Raw genomic sequence first — 19,834 nt, 5'->3', positions numbered from 1 at the left:
AGACTGAGAATGATAAACTATCAACCAGCAACAGGCATACCATCCTATCTCATATCTAATACCATGTGCAAATAAAAACAGTACCATTAGACTGAAAATGATAAACCATCAATGAACAGAATACATAATACATAGTACAAAATACAAATAGCAAAAGCATAGTGCAAATTAAAACATAGTACAAAGTTCAAATCAACATAGTACAAATCACATAATAATAAAGTACAAACAGTACCAAATTTACCTATCACCCATACTATACGAATAACGATTACGTATTGTAAGTACCATACATCCATACCATAATTACATTAGCATGATACTATTACGTGTCATATTCTATACTATGTATCACACAATAATTAACAACCATAAAGAAATGAATTTCAGCAGTACATAAAATGATGGAGACCTACCAGCCATCGGTGCGAACCCTCTTTCCATGAGAATTAGCTTCATCTTTACGGATCACGACAATGTCGATCACACTCATCTTCATTATCAGATGCAGTGCAACCATATTCTCCATATTTTCATCACTACCCAATTTCACATACAATCTTTTCCGATGAGCCATGTATTGGAGGATTGGTGCATCTGGATGGATATGATTCCACTTGTTGATAATAGCACCATATATCTCCATTGAGGTCGAATTACTTTTGATGGAAATAATGTGAAGTTGATCTTTGTATCGACAACTTCCAAGAATCACAACGGGCACATCATTAGATACATCATTTGTAGCCATTGTGGGGTGGGTGGGTTTTACAGTGATTTTTTCGTCGGAAAAAGAGAAAACCAGGGGAGAGAAAGAGAGAAGAAAGAGAGCAGATAGAAAGAAAGAAAGAGAAGAAAGAAAGAGAAAATGAAGAGAGAGAAAATGGTGAGAGTGAAAAAGAAGAGAGATAATATAATAAAATATATTAAATTCATATTAGGGACTGATCTGCATGTTAGACGCGTGAATAGGGACTGATTTGCTTGGGGAAACTACCTAGGGACTGATATGTGTTTTGTGTTTTGGATTAGAGATTTATCTGTAATTTCCCCAATAAAAAATTGTATTTTTTTAAATTTATTTGAATGTAAATATATAAAAGGAAAAAAATTATTTTTTCGAAATATTGTTTCTGTCACACTTTGATAGAGCTCGGCTTTTATCTTTGGGTTGCCCATTATGGGCAATATATGCAATTGGTCTTATTTATGTGGATGAGGCCCATATATAGGTGAGATAGTCCATTATATATTTGTATAATCGCTTCGCTTTGGGGACAAAAGAATAATGTTTCACCTCTAGAAAGGTGAGATCCGTGAATTCGTGATTTTGAAAAAAAGAACGTTGTGAATTCGTGATTTTGAAAAGAAGAACGTTAGATTTCTATCCCCAAATTGCGCATTTCGTGAGTTCTAAACAATAAAGAAAAATGGACAATGTTGTAATACATTTTTACATCCCAAAAAGTACAAATATACGGTTTAAAAAATTGAAAAAATGTCAACTTCCGCAAAAAGTTACCAGGCTTAGGTTTTGGGGCAAAGTGCAACCAACAAAATATTTTGATGGGGTTTCTCTATTTTTTTATTTTAATTTTCATGTGGGAATGTCCGAAAAAAGTTAATATATAGAAATATATTTTGTCTAAGAAATGAAAAAGTTTTTGGGCCAAAGTGCAACCAACAAAATATTTCTAAGGGGGTTTCTCTATTTTTTTATTTTAAATTTCATGTGGGAATGTCCGGAAAAAAGTGAATATATAGATATGTATTTTGTCTAAGAAATGAAAAAGTTTTTGGGGCAAAGTGCAACCAACAAAATATTTCGAAGGGGGTTTCTCTATTTTTTTATTTTAATTTTCATGTGGGAAAGTCCGAAAAATTGAATTTTATAGAAATGTATGAAAAAAAATTATATACTGAAGGGCCCAACCGGGTTCGAACCGGTGACCTATTGATCTGCAGTCAATTGCTCTACCAGTGAGCTATGGACCCTTTGATGCGTATCTAATTCACATTTATTTATTAGATTTAATCGATATCCACTCGCAAAGAGCAAAAAATGAAAAAAAAAATATATATACATTGAAGGGCCCAACCGGGTTCGAACCGGTGACCTATTGATCTGCAGTCAATTGCTCTACCACTGAGCTATGGACCCCTTGATATTTAATTTGTTCACTGGTTTTAATTATACAAATATGTTAATGGCCATACAAATTTTATATTGAAAGAACTAAGAAGTATGTGTGAAACAAATTTGGATGAACTCTAGTTTTGAAATTGACTTATAATATTTTCCAATTCTATGATATTTTTCTCTCAAAATAATGTTAAAAATTCGAAAATAGATATGATACTAGAATCATATGGCTCCTACAGAAATATAATTCCTCATTTTTAAGGTTTTAACATACTTGTTAATTTTGATTATATTTGTTGACAATCTTTTTTGTGAGAAGGCTGAAAAGTAAGGGGAATAGCCGATTTTGAGCATCCTTAAATACATGTAAATGGCACGTGCACTATTCACGCCATAATTTGGTCATAAATGGCCAAGTTCTTGATCGGTGCTCCAAATAAAAGAGTTGGGATGTCACCATGCAAATATTTTAAGTTTCACCGATGCTAAATGAGTCAAAGTTTGAGCGAAAAATGTCATTACCGCTAATAAATTTAAATTTGGGCTTTACATATGTGTTCAGTTGGTTAATTTAAAAATAAATAATCAATTCTTATTTTTTTTGGATTCGATAATTGGGCTCAAAATTAGTCCAACATATCAAATAGTAGATATCCAAGTAAATAGGCCCAAACTCATAAAAATGTACCATTCCTGTCAAATAATAAAATAGGGGTTAATACCATATTATCTCAAATTAGAAGGACTAAAAACTAATATCCAACTATTATTGTTCTATACTCTTGCATTCATCACCGTTTCACCGCTCCCCCAAAATTGAAGATAAATTTGAACTGTGAAAAAAATAGAAAAAAATGGACCCAAAAACCGACAAATTGGTGAGGAGGACGACCATGATCGCCACTGTCACTGCTTCTTATTTTCTCCTCACTGCTGATTATGGCCCCGAACCTAATTTTCTCGACCCCGTAAGTTTCATTTCTATGCTTTTTAGTCCCTTAATTTTTTTATTTTTCTATTTAATCCATTGTTACTTGTCTGAGTTGATTGCTTGTTCTGGAATCGCTTCCCTTAGCTTGTGTATGAATTACTGCTGTTTCGATTAGGTCAATTTTGTGATTTGGATTTGGAAGAGTGTGTGTGTGTGTGTGTGTGTGTGTGTGTGTGTGTGTGATTGGAGGATGAAAGGTTAAACCCTTGAGTTTTTATACTTTTAGGTTGCGATTGAGTTGAATCGAAAAAGGAATCATCTTTTTGAACTGCTGAAATCGGTCGAAATTTTAAGGTTTTGTTCGAGGTTGTCTCTGAATCATCAATAACATGGAATAATGAGATTTGAGTAGAGATTAGGTTTGTTAGGTCGAACGATAACACAAGAGGGAAAATAGAATAGCTTTTTTTGCCCTAAAGAATTGGATCGAGAAATTGCAGTTTTCGTAGATGCTTTTCAATGGAGATTTTGCTGCTAAAGAACTCTTTGTGAATTTGGATCTTACTAATACAGCTCCTATTTCCATCGATCGTTTTTTCTGATTGTAAAGTTTCGAATAAGTTACTTGTCTGAGATACACTTAAGTTTAAAAGCTGGAGAATTTTGTGGTATTATCGATCTTTTTTCACGCCCAAATATTCTAATCTTTTGGCGTGTCTTAAAATTCGCATATCTATGTGAATACAAAAATGAACATTAGAACTAATATGTTGCTAACATGCTGCTTTCAAGACTGTAAGGTAGTCAAAATCGGGATTTTAATTGAAACCGGAGATGGGTAGTGAAATCGGATCGTCAAATCGTAATGACTTATTTATTTGAACACGATTGTACCCGAAATTTAAGGCACTTGTGATCTCAGTGCGTTCTTATTCCTTTTCGGTGTGTAAAATCTTACGATTTAGATCTCGATTTTGACTACATTGGTTCTACTGTTAGGGTGAAAAAAAAAATCAATATTGGAACTTTATCGAAATTCTTTGGGATTCTCTTACTTTTTGTGGCGTTTGTGTTGAGTTGTTCGATTACCTAATGCATTTTATTTTTTAACATTTTGAAATGACAGATAAAAAGGGCTATAAAATCAACTGAAAAGTCGGTGAAAGACTTTGTTTTCGGAACAAAGAAAGACGCTCAACAAAGCGAGATCAACAACAAAGTGACTTCCGACGTACCCGAGAAGCACCCGTAATCTCTCTAGCTTATCTCAATAACACTTTTTTCGGACAAAAAAAAAAAAAAGAAATGAGCCTTTGTATAAAACATCCACTGCGATTTTCCCATGTCCAAAGTTTATGATGCAGTATAAATGCCCTAATTGCAATGTATTCTATGCCGTTGAAGAATTTGCTAGTTAACTTTGTCGGTGAAGTTCTTAACCAGCAAACGGAGTATAGCCTATTGATTTCTTGCCCTAACATTTTGATTGTCAATTGTTGTTGGTGTGGCTGTCGGACCCATCGTTTTGTTCGTTTTGTTTGGATCTTAATTGGCCTTAATTAGGTTCGTCTAAGATGCAAAGACCACCAAGAAGTCGGTCTAAGAAACTTGAGCTTTGATGGATCGGTTAATCCAAATTCGCATATTTGAAATTACCTATTAAATACTCCTTGAATTTTGGAATATATAGATGATGTAGAAAAAAAAGAGTATTGAACCTCTTGTAGTCTAGTATAATTGGATTACTAATTACAAGATGAGTTTCTATCTCAAATTTTAAAAAGAAAAATTGAGATAAAATTAATCATGTATAGTCTTATTGCATTATTGTAAGATTGTATTTAGCATTTTGTCTTAAAATCATAGACTCAAAATCGAAGGGCCTAAACCTTTGTGTCATGTATATTTAACTCTTTAATTTCGTGCTTGTTTTAACAATTATAAAACCCCAAAAAGAAAATCAGAAAAATGTGATTTTAAACAAAAGGGTAAATTACGGCGACCTCCTCAAGTAAGTTCAAATTACGAAAAAAACTCCTTATATTTGGGTAATTATAACCACCCTTCAACTATAAATTTTTTTACACGTCCACAGTTATGGTGTCAAATTCGACACAATCTTTTACATAATATGGAATGTTCTCTAGTTTGTACATGTCAAGTTCAATACAATCTTCTACATAATATGGAATGTTCTCTAGTTTGTACTCGTTTTGTGCAAAAATGCAGGTTATGATGCAACACAATCTGATATTGATATTTATATGCCAAGAGACATATCTGATGATCATAGTGTTTCTAAATGTGGAGTTTGAATGAGGTAAAACAGATACAAATTAGAGAATATTTCACATAATCTAGAAAATTCCTATAATTTTAACACTGTAAAGATGAATGTGTAATAAGATTTCTAGTTAAGAGAGTCGTAATTACCAAACATAAGGGACTTTTTCGTAATTAAACATAAGACTGAGTTGCGACCTAGATCCATTGAACCAAAATGTACTATCACTAGTTCATTACATCAAGATGGCAAATGGAAGTATAATTTGAGTCACATCTCTTACAAACATGTGTCCAAACCAGAGTCACATGTTTAATTCCCATGATCTTTCCACACCTTCTCTCACCTTAAACCCTCCCTTTTTCCACACACTAAAAAACACACACACACACATACACTCTGCCATGCCCATTCATCAAGAAAACCTCCATTCTTGAAACCCACAAATGACAAACCCTATACACCACTCTGCAACTAAACTATCTCCATCTTCATCTTCATCTTCTCTCTCCTCCCATTTCACCCCAAAAACCCTAAAACAATTCCATCTTTACCCCTCCAACAACCACCACCGCAGCAACCACCACCTCAGATTCTCATGCTGCCAATCCTCGAAAGACTCAAACTTCTCCCTAAATCAAGATTCGACCTTTTTCTCAATTCTCCTAGCCCTACCCAACTGGGTCGACAGCATCCAAGAAAAGGGGTTGGAGAAAAAACGAAGCTTGTACGACCACGGCGACTGGGTTCAGCACAGAAGCTCCTCCCGGCACGTGCGCCACTTCCTCTCCAGCCTGGGCTCCCGCGTGATCCTCTCCCTGCTGCCGCCCGTCATCGTCTTCACCTCCGTGGCGGTGGTGGTCTCCACCTACAACACGGCGGTGGCCCTGGCGTGGCTGCCGGAGTTCTTCCCCATCTTGAGGGCATCCTCCCTGCCGTACCAGCTCACCGCCCCCGCACTTGCTCTGCTCCTTGTTTTCAGGACGGAGGCTTCTTACTCGAGGTTCGATGAAGGGAAGAAGGCGTGGACTAAGGTCGTTTCGGGTACGAACGACTTCGCGAGGCAGGTGATTGCTAGCGCCGTGGGGCCCGATGATTCGGTTCTTAAGACGGCGATTCTGCAGTACGTTGTTGCGTTTCCGGTTGCTCTCAAGGTTTGGCTTCTTTTTTCTCCTTACGTATATGGCGAAGCATTTTCGATTACGAGTTCTTTTGGTTATATTTATAAGTAGTTGTATTCTTGGTTAAGTGTTTCGTAGTAATTGATGTTGAATGTATTCGATTGTGCGTGTTTGTGTACTTTAGGCCTCGTTTTTTAGAATGTTCGATGGAATCGATAAGAGGTTATCGAATATGAGACGATTTTATGATCATGAAATGTTCGTTGGAATCGATAAGAGGTTATCTAAGATGATGCAATTTTACGATCATGAAATGTTCGATGGAATTGATAAGAGGTTATCTAGCTAGGATCATTCGCAAAGTTATTTTTGTTCGATTTGAGGGATAAAGAAGTAAGATAATCTTTATTGATTCGAACTCTAAAACTTGGATTAGATAATAACAAGGGTAAATTACAGCTACCCCTGAGATGATGTCGAATTACGAAATAAACCTCTCTTGTTTGGGTAATTACAACCACCCCTCGTCTACTTGCACGTCCACTCTTACGGTGTCAAATTTAGTGGAATATTCTAGATTATATGGAATATTCTCCAGTTTGTACCCGTTTTACCCCATTCGAGCTCTACATTTTAAAACAAGATGATCAAATGATGTGTTCTTGGCTTGTAATTATCAGATTGTGGTGTATCAAATACTGCATTTTTACACGAAACGAGTACAAAACTAGAGAACATTTCACGAAATCTATAGAAATATGTTGAATTTGACACCATAAGGGTGAATGTGTAAGAAAGACTCATACTTGAGGTGTGATTGTAATTACCTAATAGGAGGGGGTTTTTCGTAATTTGACCTAACCTCAAGGGGTTGGCCGTAATTTACCATAATAATAATTGGTCGGGCCATGACTAGTAGTCCTTTATTTGCATGATAGATAATCGATCCTAATATTATCTCGGGCTGAAATAATACTTCCCAAGTACTTGGTTTTAGCATTGTATGATTAAATAATAAATCTTACCTTATCCACAATGGCAAATGGATTTTGAAATTGAATTCTTGCCTGCAGAATCGAATGAAAGCTAATTCTTTGAAACTGCAGATAATGTTTTTCGAATTTCTTTGTTTATTGTTGTTTGAAAACTAACCGACATACGCCTCCCAATGTAGTGCCACGTCATTCATGACTCGGATATTGAACAGGATCTCAAGAATATTCTAGAAACAGACGATCTAGCAGTCGTTCTCACTTCAAACCACCGCCCCCGTTGCATCATCGAGTTCATCTCCCAAAGCCTCAGATCGCTCGATGTGGACCCCACAAAGCTCCAAGTTCTGGTAATTAATTTCCCATTTTGCCCCTGCCAAGAATCGAAAGCATCAAATTCTATGAATGAACAAGGGCTAAATATCCAAGAATTATAATCCTTTGGTTGCCACAATGGGATTAATCAGCCAAGATAAGATATTTATCGAGTCCCAACCAAACGAGGCCGTAAATGATTTCTTATATTCAGTTTTATCTCTAGATAGAAATTTGATAATTTTTTTTTTTTTTTTTTTTTGTATTGGTGTTTGGATAAACACTTGCAGGAATCGAAACTTTCTTGTTTTCACGAGGGGATTGGCGTGTGCGAACAACTCTTGGGAATACCAATTCCACTATCGTACACGAGATTGACGTCGAGATTTTTAGTACTTTGGCATTTCACTCTTCCTATTATACTTTGGGATGATTGTCACTGGATTGTTGTACCTGCTACTTTCATCAGTGCTGCTTCCTTATTTTGCATTGAGGAGGTAACAAAATTAATTAAAAAACTAATATATATATATATATATATATATATATATATATATATATATATATATATATATATATATATATATTCGTCATTTATTAATTGATATTTTTTTTGAAGGTTGGTGTTTTGATTGAAGAACCTTTCCCAATGCTTGCGCTGGATGAGCTGTGCGAAAAGGTTCGGAGTAATATCGAAGATGTAATGAGAAACGAGAAGTTGATACAGGCTCGTGTAAATGCGAAAAGAAAGACTCACTACAAGAGAGACTCTCCTAATGGTTGGACAGCTTCTTTGGAAAATAGAAAGCCTGATTGAGAAAAAAAAAATTAATATATATATGGAAAATATATATATTTTTGTTTTTGTTTATTTAGGTGAATATAAATTGTAGATGTGGAAATAAATATGTATCAAATAGTATTACTTCTTTGATTATATGTATATATGTGACATATTCAATCAATGCTAGTGCAAAGTGTTTGATACTCGATTCAAGTTCGTTCATTAAAAGCTCGTCTCACCTCGATTTTCAATATAATATGTACAAGAAGTCATGATGCTCGAGCTCGACTCAATTGCATATCAAACTTGGTGCAGAGACAAAGGTTGATAAAAGTCAAATAAGCATGAATAAATAGCATTCGTCTCCACTCGATTCGTTTACATATATTTTAAAAACCTTAATAAATTCCCTCAAAAAACAAAAAGAAAAAAACTTAATAAATTTAGTCCACATATGAGTAAAGAACTTAATGGGTAAATTACAACCACCCCTGAGGTATGGTCAATTTACGAAAAAAATCCCTCTTGTTTGGATAATTACATCTACCCCTCAACTATGATTTTTTTTACATCTCCACCCTTATGGTGTCAAATTCAATATAATCATCTAGATTTCATGGAATGTGCTCTAGTTTGTACTCGTTTTGTGTAAAAATACAGTTTCTGATGCACCACAATCTAATATATACAAGCTAAAAAATACATATTATGATCATCTTGCTTCAAAATGTAGAGTTTGAATGAGATAAAAACGGGTACAAAAGTTATAATATTTCATATAATCTTGAAGGTTTCAGTAAATTTGAAACCGCAAGGGTGGACGTGTAAAAAACATTATAGTTGAGGGGTGGTTGTAATTACCCAAACAAGAGGGGGAGTTTTGTAATTTTACCATACCTCAGGGGTGGTTGTAATTTACCCAGAACTTAATTAACTAGTTACCAGGGACTAAATAAAAAATCAATTGGTGACCTGTTAAGCATGAATACGGCGTCGTCTTGGAATCTCTAAAATATTATACAAGGTCCGCTCTTTTTCTCCCTCCAACATCGCAAAATCCCGAAGCAGAAAAAAAGAACAATTCGAATTTCTGGAAACCCTAATCCCCAAATTCCCTTCCTCTCCGACAGAAATTCACGCTCCAATGTCATCCCAACACCAACCGGAGAACGCGTCAACCGTCGACGAAGCTGCAGAGGAAGAAGAGATCCAAAGGCTGGAAGAAGAAGTAGAGCAAATGGCTCAGAAAATACTCGAATACCGAACCACTCTTCCAGATCAACTTAGCTGCACACTCTCATCTCTTCTCTCCTCTCAAAGACCCGTTTTGCCGACCCATTTAGTCGACCCTGGGCCCGAACCGGATACCAGAGCACCACCCGGCCCGAACTCAGAAATTGGCGCCACCCAAGGTCTGTACTGTTCTTTCTGTACTAATTACTCTTTCCGCAGTTAGTTTCTTTTTTCTCGTGAGATTTCTGATTTTTTAGAAATTTTTTGCAGTTATTTTTTAAATTTCTGTTGTCTGGATTTTCTGAGTTGAGCTGAGTACAACATTATGAAACCTTCAATTGAGTGATTCTCATGTTCTTTTTGTTAGGTAAAGGACATCCAATAAGATTAGGTTCTCGGGGGCTTGAAAATCGAAACAATACCTTCGTTTCGTCTCGTAATGCCATTACTAATATATAATTGTAGGGTAGGCCTTTTGCTTTTAATTGGTTCATGAAGGACTCCATAGTTTTAAATTCGTTATTCAACAATCTTCGTCACCTCGTTTTAGGTTTCGATACGTGCAATGGTCCAACACACGACTGAGAACGACTTTTGTTACTATTTTGTGTTTCAAATACAAAAAAAAAAATACACGGTATATGATGAATAACATTTTTTTGTCCACGACTCCACTTTATTTTCTATGTATCTCGTTTGCACCGAAGAGCTCATATTATGCATACTTTTTCTTGTTTGTAAATCAACGAGTATAAGTTTATGGGGTATATTTCTTCTGGTTTGTTTAAAAAGTGAAATGTTTTATGTAGGTCCAACGAGAGAGAACATGGCATTGTCGGTGACTGATGATCCGGAAGAATCTGAGAAACTGCGAATCTTGAAACAGAAGATTTCAAGTAATGCATCTGCACTGCCTGTTGTTCTGAATAGGATGAAAGAATATATGGCTAAGATGGATAAATTAGAGTCGTCCAATGGAATCATTCATCCCGTCTTTAAAATGAAACGGACTATTTGATTGAGTTGTTTTGTTTGAATCTTTCGGTTTTCGGTCTTTATTTTGATGGAATCTGTTTGTGTACATGCTCGATGTATGGCGGAATATCCTTATTTTGTAATTAGCTAGAAACGTTGATTTAATGTTGTCCAACACAAGAGGTAAATTGATGATTTTTAGGCTTAGTAGATGGTAATCTAGTGTAAAGAAGCGATATATAACAACATCCAAGTTTGTTTTGATTTCGGGATTTTTTTTAGTAAGTTTACTGTAAGTTATGTGAGACGCCATTATGATCGAATGATCGAATCTGTCTTATTGTATTGCAAGCAAATCTTGTATACAATATTTAATAATTTATACATTATTTCAACTAAAATGCTAAAAAAGATGTTATTGTATTTGTATGCAATACTAATATTTATTTCTACCAAGTTTGAATGGCATAATTGCTTCTACATCTCTACCACAATTTATTTTCTGCATAGGCCTACGATTATCATATTTTAATTTCAAATCGAAACCTCATAATAATATCCGTCTTTGTGCATCGACTGCAGCACGCGGATTTTTTTTCACAACTTCGATTGGACGGCTGAAACTGGTGATCTGGCTTTCCTCAATAAACCCTCTTGAGTCAATGATACAACAAGCTGGCATGGCAATCAACAAAATTTATCAGATATATTTATATTCACAGAAATTAAATATACACAAGAAAATTTTAATTCAAGTATTTAAATGAATGAATAAGACGTCGTTAATTTACCTCTCCTTTCTTTGTAAACATTTGTCCAGAAACGAACCCACGTGCGCTATGAGCAGTTGGACTATTGATCTGTAAGTAAGAAAATCACTTCGAAATTAGAATTTGAGACGAGTAAAATGACTAAGGAGTAATAGCTATACTTACCACAAACAGCAGCCAGTCATCAGCCCGGAAAGATCTGTGAAACCACATCCTGAAAAGAATAGACGAGATTATACAAGTATTAATTAAATCCATTGGCCTTACAGAAATAGAAACTTCCGAGTATTTAAATGAAAAGTGTAACTCAATTTATACTCTACGCGGATAGAAACAATTTATTCAAGACTTGTAAACAAAAGAATCTGTTACAGTGTGATAAAAATAGAAACTCACGAGTGATCTAGGCTGACGCATGATGTCTTCAAACCCTTTTCGTCCCTTTCTCGGTGAGGATTCAAACTGACTTGGAGGAATATCAAATCGGAAGCATATGCTGCGACGCATCTGCAAGGAATAAACACACACACACAAACATATACATATACATATACATATACAACCATACCAAAAAGGGACACTGCTAACAGAGACTCTCTTACCTATGCAAATCCTGTTCGTCGGAAAGTGTTCCTCTTGCTCTAAACCAGTACCTTAAACTGCAGATAATTTACAATTACATAATATAAATTAGAACCGCAAAATATTTTCGATTCTTTCAAAATCATTAAATAAAAGTGAATTTGACAGACAATGGTAGAAACGAAAAAAAAACCTCGGGGGAGTCTTTGTCTGATTCGTGAAAGTGTTATTAGGCTCACAGAATTTAATCTCAATGGGCCAGGGAACAAATTTAGTACTTGCAACTTTATTCCGGTATGTCCTGTGACAAATAAAGCTTATAATCAGAAAATTCACACATAAAAGCTTCAAATAGCACTTCCATTTTAAAATGAGAAACACTCAATTCTAATCAAGCAATAATCAGAAAGTAGAACTAGAAAGACAATGAGTACATCTGTACAAACATATAATATAAAAGACGTTTATTCGTAAGTAATCAAGCAATAGTTCATCTAAAATTGTTTCACTAATTTTTGAAAAGTAAAGCAATCTCACAAAAAATCGTATACTAACTATACTATAGCACACGCTTTTTGCTAAAAATCGTTGAAATGTTCAAATATTTTTTAATATTTTGTACCACTTAAATATATAGTACAAAAGATGCTTAGTCATAACTAGTGAAGATGTAGTTCGTCAAAAAATGTTTCACTAAATTTTGAAAAGTCAAGCAAAATCACAAAAATTGTATACTATAACACGATTTTTTTGCCAAAAATCACCGAAATGTAAAATCTTTATTATTGTTTTTTTAACACTCAAAATATATCATATAGAAGATATATATGCATAGGTAGTCAAGCAAACTCACAAAAAACCGTATACTATAGCACACGTTTTGTCCTAAACAATGTTGAAATGTTCAAATATTTTTTTAATATTTTGTAACACTTAAATATATACTATAAAAGATGTTTAGTCGTAACTAGTCAAGATGAAGTTCGTCTTAAATTGTTTCACTAATTATTGAAAAGTCAAGCAAAATCACAAAAAATGTATACTATAACACACGATTTTTTGCCAAAAATCACCGAAATGTAAAATCTTTTTTAGTGTTTTTTTAACACTCAAATATATCATATAGAAGATATTTATGCATAGGTAGTCAAGCAAACTCACAAAAAATCGTATACTCACGCTTTCTCCTAAACAACGTTGAAATGTTCAAATATTTTTTTTAATATTTTGTAACACTTGCATATATACTATAAAAGATGTTTAGTCATAACTAGTCAAGATGTAGTTCGTCAATAAATGTTTCACTAAATTTTGAAAAGTCAAGCAAAATCACAAAAATTGTATACAACCACACGATTTTTTGCCAAAAATCACCGAAATGTAAAATCTTTTTTTTTTGTTTTTTTAACACTCAAATATATCATATAGAAGATATTTATGCATAGGTAGTCAAGCAAACTCACAAAAAACCGTATACTATAACACACGATTTTTTGACAAAATCACCGAAATGTAAAATCTTTTTTATTGTTTTTTTAACACTCAAATATATCATATAGAAGATATTTATGCATAGGTAGTCAAGCAAACTCACAAAAAACCGTATACTATAGCACACGCTTTGTCCTAAAAAACGTTGAAATGTTCAAATATTTTTTTAATATTTTGTAACACTTAAATATATACTATAAAAGATGTTTAGTCATAACTAATCAAGATGTAGTTCGTCTAAAATTGTTTCACTAATTATTGAAAAGTCAAGCAAAATCACAAAAAAAATGTATACTATAACATACGATTTTTTGCCAAAAATCACCGAAATGTATAATCTTTTTTATTGTTTTTTTAACACTCAAATATATCATATAGAAGATATTATGCATATGTAGTCAAGCAAACTCACAAAAAACCTATGCTATAGCACACGCTTTGTCCTAAACAACGTTGAAATGTTCAAATATTTTTTTAATATTTTGTAACACTTCAATATATACTACCAAAGATGTTTAGTCATAACTAGTCAAGATGAAGTTCGTCTAAAATTGTTTCACTAATTATTGAAAAGTCAAGCAAAATCACAAAAATTGTATACTAACACACGATTTTTTGCCAAAAATCACCGAAACGTAAAATCTTTTTTATTGTTTTTTTAACACTCAAATATATCATATAGAAGATATTTATGCATAGGTAGTCAAGCAAACTCACAAAAAAACGTATACTATAGCACACGCTTTCTCCTAAAAATCAATGAAATGTTCAAATAGTTTTTTAATATGTTGCAACACTTAAATATATACTATAAAATATGTTTAGTCATAACTAGTCAAGATGAAGTTCGTCTAAAATTGTTTCACTTATTTCTGAGAAGTTAAGCAAAACAACAAAATTTGTATTCTATAACACACGATTTTCCCAAAAATCACCGAAATGTAAAATCTTTTTTGGTTTAACACTCGAATGTATCATATAGAAGATATTTATGCATAGGTAAGAAAAATATTTATTCACTAATTTTTGAAAAGTAAACCGAACTCACAAAAAATCGTATACTATTTAGCACGCGCTTTTTGCTAAAAATCGTTGAAATGTTCAAATATTTTTTTAACATTTTGTAACACTTAAATATATAGTATAGAAGATGTTTAGACATAAGTAGTCAAGATATAGTTCGAAAAGTCAAGCAAAATCACAAAAATTGTCTACAACACACGATTTTTTGCCAAAAATCACCGAAATGTAAAAAAAAAAATTCATTGTTTTTTTAACAATGAAATATATCATAGAGAAGATATTTATGCATAGGTAGTCAAGCAGTAGTTCATCTAAAATTGTTTCACTAATTTTTGAAAAGCAAAGCGAACTCACAAAAAATCGTGTAGTGTTATAGCACACGCGTTTTTCTAAACATCATTGAAATGTTCAAATATTTTATAAATATATTCTGTAGCACTTGAATATCTGGTATCGAAGATGTTTAGTCATAAGAAGTCAAGATATAGTTCGTCTAAAATTGTTTCACACACACGACTTTGCCAAAAATCACCGAAATGTAAAATATTTTTGTTTTTGTTTTTTTAACACTTAAATATATCATATAGAAGATATTTATGCAAAGGTAGTCAAGCAATAGTTCATCTAAAATTCTTTCACTATTTTTTGAAAAGTCAAGCAAAATCACAAAAATTGTATACTATATAACACACGATTTTGCCAAAAATCAGCTAAATGTAAAATCTTGTTTTATTTTTTTGACACTCAAGTATATCATATAGAAGATATTTATTCATAGGTATTCAAACAATAGTTCAATACATTATATAGCACACATGTTTTGCTAAAAATGTTAAAATTTCTCTTTTAATAAATGAATTTGATCGCATATGTACCGAAGATGAAGAGTCGAAGACAACAGTCTAACCTGGGAAGGCGAGGATCAGTAAGGCGCCTTTCTCGCAATTCTTCCATTGATAAAAGCTGAAAAAGGAATAATAAATTCAAACACTACAGAAGAAACTAATCATAATAGAAACTGAAAAACAACATTCTAGAAACCTCTTCTGGGGCAGGTAAGGAAGGCATTGTTGCCACCTGGTGACTGAATCCTTCTTCCTCTTTCTGTAAATTATTTGCATAGTATTTAGACAAAAGTTTCGAAAATCATGGAAAAATGGTATACCTGAAAATGGTAGATCAAAAGGAGAATCAAATTCTAAATTGGCGGAGTTACCTGAAAAGAAGCAATCAATGTAAAGACAACATTCCCTTTCTGTATAGCTTCGACCCTTCGAGTTGCGAAGCTTTTCCCATCACGTACACGGTGAACTTGATATATAATCGGTACTGAAAACCATTAGAAACATTCACTTAAATAAAGATATCGAGTTTGTTATAGATAAATCTTCTAATAAATTGTAATGAGAAAGTGGAAGTGAGCAAATTCAAAGACAATTATTCTTTCTTAGGCTTCAAAATCGTGTTTCCTTGAATTGCGACTTAAAAGTACTCTCAAGTAGTAAATGTTTCTATCAGAAACATGTGCAATAACAAAATAATTTATTTTCTACGAATACTTACGGTCCAAATCACCAATAAGAAGGAAGTAAGCATGCAGACTGTGAATAATCTTGAGAGAATCGACAGTTTTACTAGCTGCAGCCAATGCCTGCACACATAAGATATTGTGAGCAACCAGTAAAAAATAACCGACGGATAAAAATGGTTTAAAGGGAAAAAGAGAGAAATTAAATCCTAATTCTAGAAGAAAGCTTAACCTCACCTGCCCAACAAACTGCCCTCCAAATACTTTTCCGAATTTTGGAGCATCTGGCAATGTAATACCCTGAAAAATGTTAACCTAAAACAAACACAAACCACTCTCTTGAAAATAAGATTATTGAAGTCAAAACACAATCCAAATACAGCAATCTCTCGGCGCAAATCATAAATATCGTAACAGATTTAAAAGAATCTACTCTATGTCAATTAAAACGAATACGACTTAAAAATGTCATGAAACCCAACAGATAAAGGAATCACTAGCGGATAGAAATCCCCCGAAAACATCTTAAGCGATAAGAAAGTTAGAGGCCTATAGATCCGATAAATCATATGAACTTCCAGAAAAGTAATTCATCCATATATACCTAAGAAGCAACAAAATATCACTTGATTGAAACTGGAGTACCCGAATTACAAGCTTCTCGGTTTAGACAATTTGATGGATTAGTTCTTTTTTCCTTTACAGAAAATGATAAATAAGCTAGTTCTTGACAGATCCTTGACTCCCGAAGGCTATATCAACTTTGTATACGCTAACATTATTTCAAGCAGTAATATCAAAGTTAAGAACAACCCTCCCTCACTCCCACTCTTTGTATACGTGCATAGTTACTTTTCTATCTGTAGAATATTATTTGGGTCGTCATCTTAACTTATTGATGTGATTGGTGTATCGTGCATTCCTAGTAAATTAAACCTCGGGTCTAATTTGCTTCTGTCATGCTCAACAAGGATAACAGGTTTTTCATTACTTGGTTATTGCCTCTAACAAATACTGCACTCTACATACATGTCAAAGAAAGAGAAAAATATAGAAAAATGATTCAACATTTCCAAAGGTGCATCGCAACAAAAACGAGTTGCATATCAGTGTAACAGTTACCTGGCCATAATTTCAGTAAAAAGGTAAAACAATACATGCCAAAGACAATAAGTTTTTGGTACCATACATCAATAGGATCGAGGTGAAGAATTTGCTCCACTAGTGGGCATTTCTCCTGTGCCTCATCTGCGCTCCAAATTGATTTCGTTTTTAGCAAATCTGCGTGCTCGTTTGGAAGGATTAAGCAAGTCAGCTGCCATGTGAATAGATGTGTCAGAACTCAGAAGCTCTCGTAGCGCTCACATTGATAAGTTAACTTGATAGCAATGTGAATTTGCCATAGAAAGTAACGGACTACATGAAAGAACAGAAGCAACCTTAGACAGCGCAATCACATCCGCAGGCTGTATAGATGATGCTATACCTGCAATATCACCTAAAAGTTGAATTATCTCATGCAACATCCACAAACTGCATGCATTGATAATATACTAGAAAGCTAACAAGACCTCAAGAATATGCATGTTGCAGTGCGAAGTATTATATTCCTATATAAATGAACCGCGCACACAACAAAATATTAACACATAAGTCGTCAATATAACGTGACAAGATAAGTTTATAAAGCACTAGTGAGTCCATAAGTACATCATGGTATCGAAAGATGAAATTACGAATAAGGAAATTCAAGAATCGGCATCTAACCATGGCCAAAATAATCGTACTGCTTCAAATGAAATTCGGGATTTTCATCGTCGGAGTGAAACGACCCGCAGACTTCAGCCTACAAAAGAAATAAGAGGAGTATGGTACAAAAACAGCAAACCGTTCTACATATTCGTAAACTATTCCTTCATAATCGATAAAAACGAAAACTAATTACCTCTCCCTCCCATATGAAATAAATCCCATCCGAAGCTTCTCCTTCTCGAACAACGTAATCTCCCTCACCTTAATTATTGCATGCATTGGAAGACGTTAGAATTACGAAATGAGAAACAAACAAAGCACCCAAACTTACTCTATGCAATAAAAGATAAACAGCAAGAATTTTCAGAAAATTTCGATTTCCAAAATTCCTACAACAGTCACAACTATCTCCGATTTTTAAGCCAAACGATCCCTTAAATTTTTCCATTTTCAGTTCCACAGCAACGCATACATGATTGTAGTAGATGCCATACTAAGACTAACACAAACTCATTCACACACACACACACACACACACACACACACACACACACACACACACACACACACATTCGCCCACAAATTACCGTAGCGTTTAACGGACACCACTTGAGCGATTTTCTTCAGAGACGAGCCCGGGAGCCTCTGGAGCAACGGCACACACCCCAAAAACTCGATTACTGCAGATTCAAATAGATCAAATGAAAATAAACCCATAATTGATCTTCGGGAAAAAGAAAAAAAAGTTGGTAAATGGAATTTCTGACTAAATTAATAAACCCTAACCTGAATCAGCATTCATGGCTATGGTATTACGGCAATAGCTAGCTCCGGCAAGTGAAACCCGAAACCCGCGTAAATTTAATGCACAACTTTTTATGATCCAAACTGATCTTTAGAGAGAGTGATGCGCTGTCGTTTAAGATAGGATATTATTGGGTTGTTATCTTAGATGTGGGGCCCTCTATAAAAAGTTTGCCATTAAACACTACAAATTTCAATTTAAAACGGAAGATTAAAGAAATAAATAAATAAATAAAGGTAAATTACAGCAACACTGGGGTATGGTCAATTTACGAAAACCCTCCTCATGTTTGGGTAATTACAACCACTCCTTAACTATAAATATTCTTACATGTTTACCCTTGCGGTTTCAAATTTAGTGGAATTTTCGAGATTATATGGAATATTATAGCTTTTGTTCCCGTTTATCGCATTCGAACTCCACATTTTGAAGCAAGATGATCACAATATATGTTTGTGGCTTGTATATATCAGATTGTGGTGCATCAGAAACTGTATTTTAACACAAAATGAGTAAAACTAAATCACATCCCACGAAATCTAGATGATTATGTTGAATTTGACACCATAAAGATTGATGTGTAAGAAAAAATCATAGTTCATAAATTGACCATACAATCAGGGATGGTTGTAATTTACCCAAAAAAAGTATCCTTCAATTTATATGTTAATTTTGTTAATTAAAAGGTTTTAGAGACAACTCGCATATGATACTAGAATTTAATAAATTTAATACAAGATTTGATCCAAAGAATCGAACATCTTATTAATTAATTAATTTTTAACCAGTAGAAAATTAATTAAATCTCATCTAATTCGATATTTTTTTGAAGTTCTGTAAAATAGTGTTTTTATAAGTATAAAAACGTCATAATAGCTATTAGATGATTTGAGAGTTTTTGAAAATTAATTGAGGTTTCCTCCCCAACTGAAAAGGCAGTTTATTGAAGCTATTGACAATCTTTCATAGAATTTTGACAAATATATTAATATCCTTAAGTGTAGTTTTCAATTTTGAACTAATTTATTTATTTTTCATATTTGTTCGATGTGATGAATCTGATGATCGATATTGCTCGGATGCCAGTAGCTGTATCGTGCTTCGA

At 33.7% G+C, this 19,834-nt stretch overlaps 4 protein-coding genes and 2 non-coding genes across 8 annotated transcripts; 3 read left to right on the top strand and 3 right to left on the bottom strand.

Annotated features, from left to right (window-relative positions):
• Positions 1-1,923: 1,923 nt before the first annotated feature.
• On the bottom strand, positions 1,924-1,995 carry TRNAC-GCA (transfer RNA cysteine (anticodon GCA)). The gene has a single exon. It is a non-coding gene; the product is annotated as a tRNA-Cys (tRNA).
• Positions 1,996-2,089: 94 nt separating this feature from the next.
• Positions 2,090-2,161, bottom strand: TRNAC-GCA (transfer RNA cysteine (anticodon GCA)). Its single transcript has one exon. It is a non-coding gene; the product is annotated as a tRNA-Cys (tRNA).
• A 773-nt stretch (positions 2,162-2,934) lies between these two features.
• Positions 2,935-4,567, top strand: LOC105960552 (uncharacterized). The gene is made up of 2 exons (XM_012984742.2): positions 2,935-3,111; positions 4,201-4,567. The coding sequence occupies exons 1-2, from the start codon at positions 2,998-3,000 to the stop codon at positions 4,324-4,326; spliced, it is 240 nt and encodes a 79-aa protein (XP_012840196.2). The 5' UTR covers positions 2,935-2,997; the 3' UTR covers positions 4,327-4,567.
• A 1,033-nt stretch (positions 4,568-5,600) lies between these two features.
• Positions 5,601-8,778, top strand: LOC105960550 (voltage-dependent chloride channel 1, chloroplastic). Of its 2 annotated transcripts, none has more exons than XM_012984740.2 (4): positions 5,601-6,512; positions 7,654-7,821; positions 8,077-8,283; positions 8,406-8,778. In XM_012984740.2, exons 1-4 carry the CDS (start codon positions 5,805-5,807, stop codon positions 8,601-8,603), a joined length of 1,281 nt encoding a protein of 426 aa, XP_012840194.2. In that variant the 5' UTR covers positions 5,601-5,804; the 3' UTR covers positions 8,604-8,778. The 2 variants fall into 2 exon arrangements, with proteins under 2 accessions (XP_012840194.2, XP_088670110.1); XM_088813984.1 differs by having other exon boundaries at positions 5,671-6,512; positions 7,687-7,821.
• A 783-nt stretch (positions 8,779-9,561) lies between these two features.
• On the top strand, positions 9,562-11,042 carry LOC105960551 (uncharacterized). Its single transcript, XM_012984741.2, has 2 exons — positions 9,562-9,982; positions 10,613-11,042. The coding sequence occupies exons 1-2, from the start codon at positions 9,715-9,717 to the stop codon at positions 10,819-10,821; spliced, it is 477 nt and encodes a 158-aa protein (XP_012840195.2). The 5' UTR covers positions 9,562-9,714; the 3' UTR covers positions 10,822-11,042.
• A 73-nt stretch (positions 11,043-11,115) lies between these two features.
• On the bottom strand, positions 11,116-18,868 carry LOC105960549 (acyl-CoA thioesterase II). 2 transcript variants are annotated; one of them, XM_012984738.2, is made up of 17 exons: positions 18,711-18,868; positions 18,512-18,604; positions 18,118-18,185; positions 17,940-18,018; positions 17,612-17,670; positions 17,362-17,487; positions 16,410-16,487; positions 16,208-16,295; positions 15,861-15,973; positions 15,686-15,748; positions 15,552-15,607; positions 12,324-12,431; positions 12,151-12,207; positions 11,945-12,055; positions 11,714-11,762; positions 11,570-11,638; positions 11,116-11,453 (listed from the first exon to the last, which is right to left on the bottom strand). In XM_012984738.2, exons 1-17 carry the CDS (start codon positions 18,724-18,726, stop codon positions 11,376-11,378), a joined length of 1,311 nt encoding a protein of 436 aa, XP_012840192.2. In that variant the 5' UTR covers positions 18,727-18,868; the 3' UTR covers positions 11,116-11,375. The 2 variants fall into 2 exon arrangements, with proteins under 2 accessions (XP_012840192.2, XP_012840193.2); XM_012984739.2 differs by having other exon boundaries at positions 17,612-17,658.
• Positions 18,869-19,834: the final 966 nt, after the last annotated feature.

This window comes from Erythranthe guttata, chromosome 14 (genome assembly GCF_056151865.1).
Source record: "Erythranthe guttata isolate IM_541 chromosome 14, IM_541, whole genome shotgun sequence".
Classification (NCBI taxonomy): Eukaryota; Viridiplantae; Streptophyta; class Magnoliopsida; order Lamiales; family Phrymaceae; genus Erythranthe; species Erythranthe guttata.
This window is presented reverse-complemented; position numbering and strand designations above follow the sequence as displayed.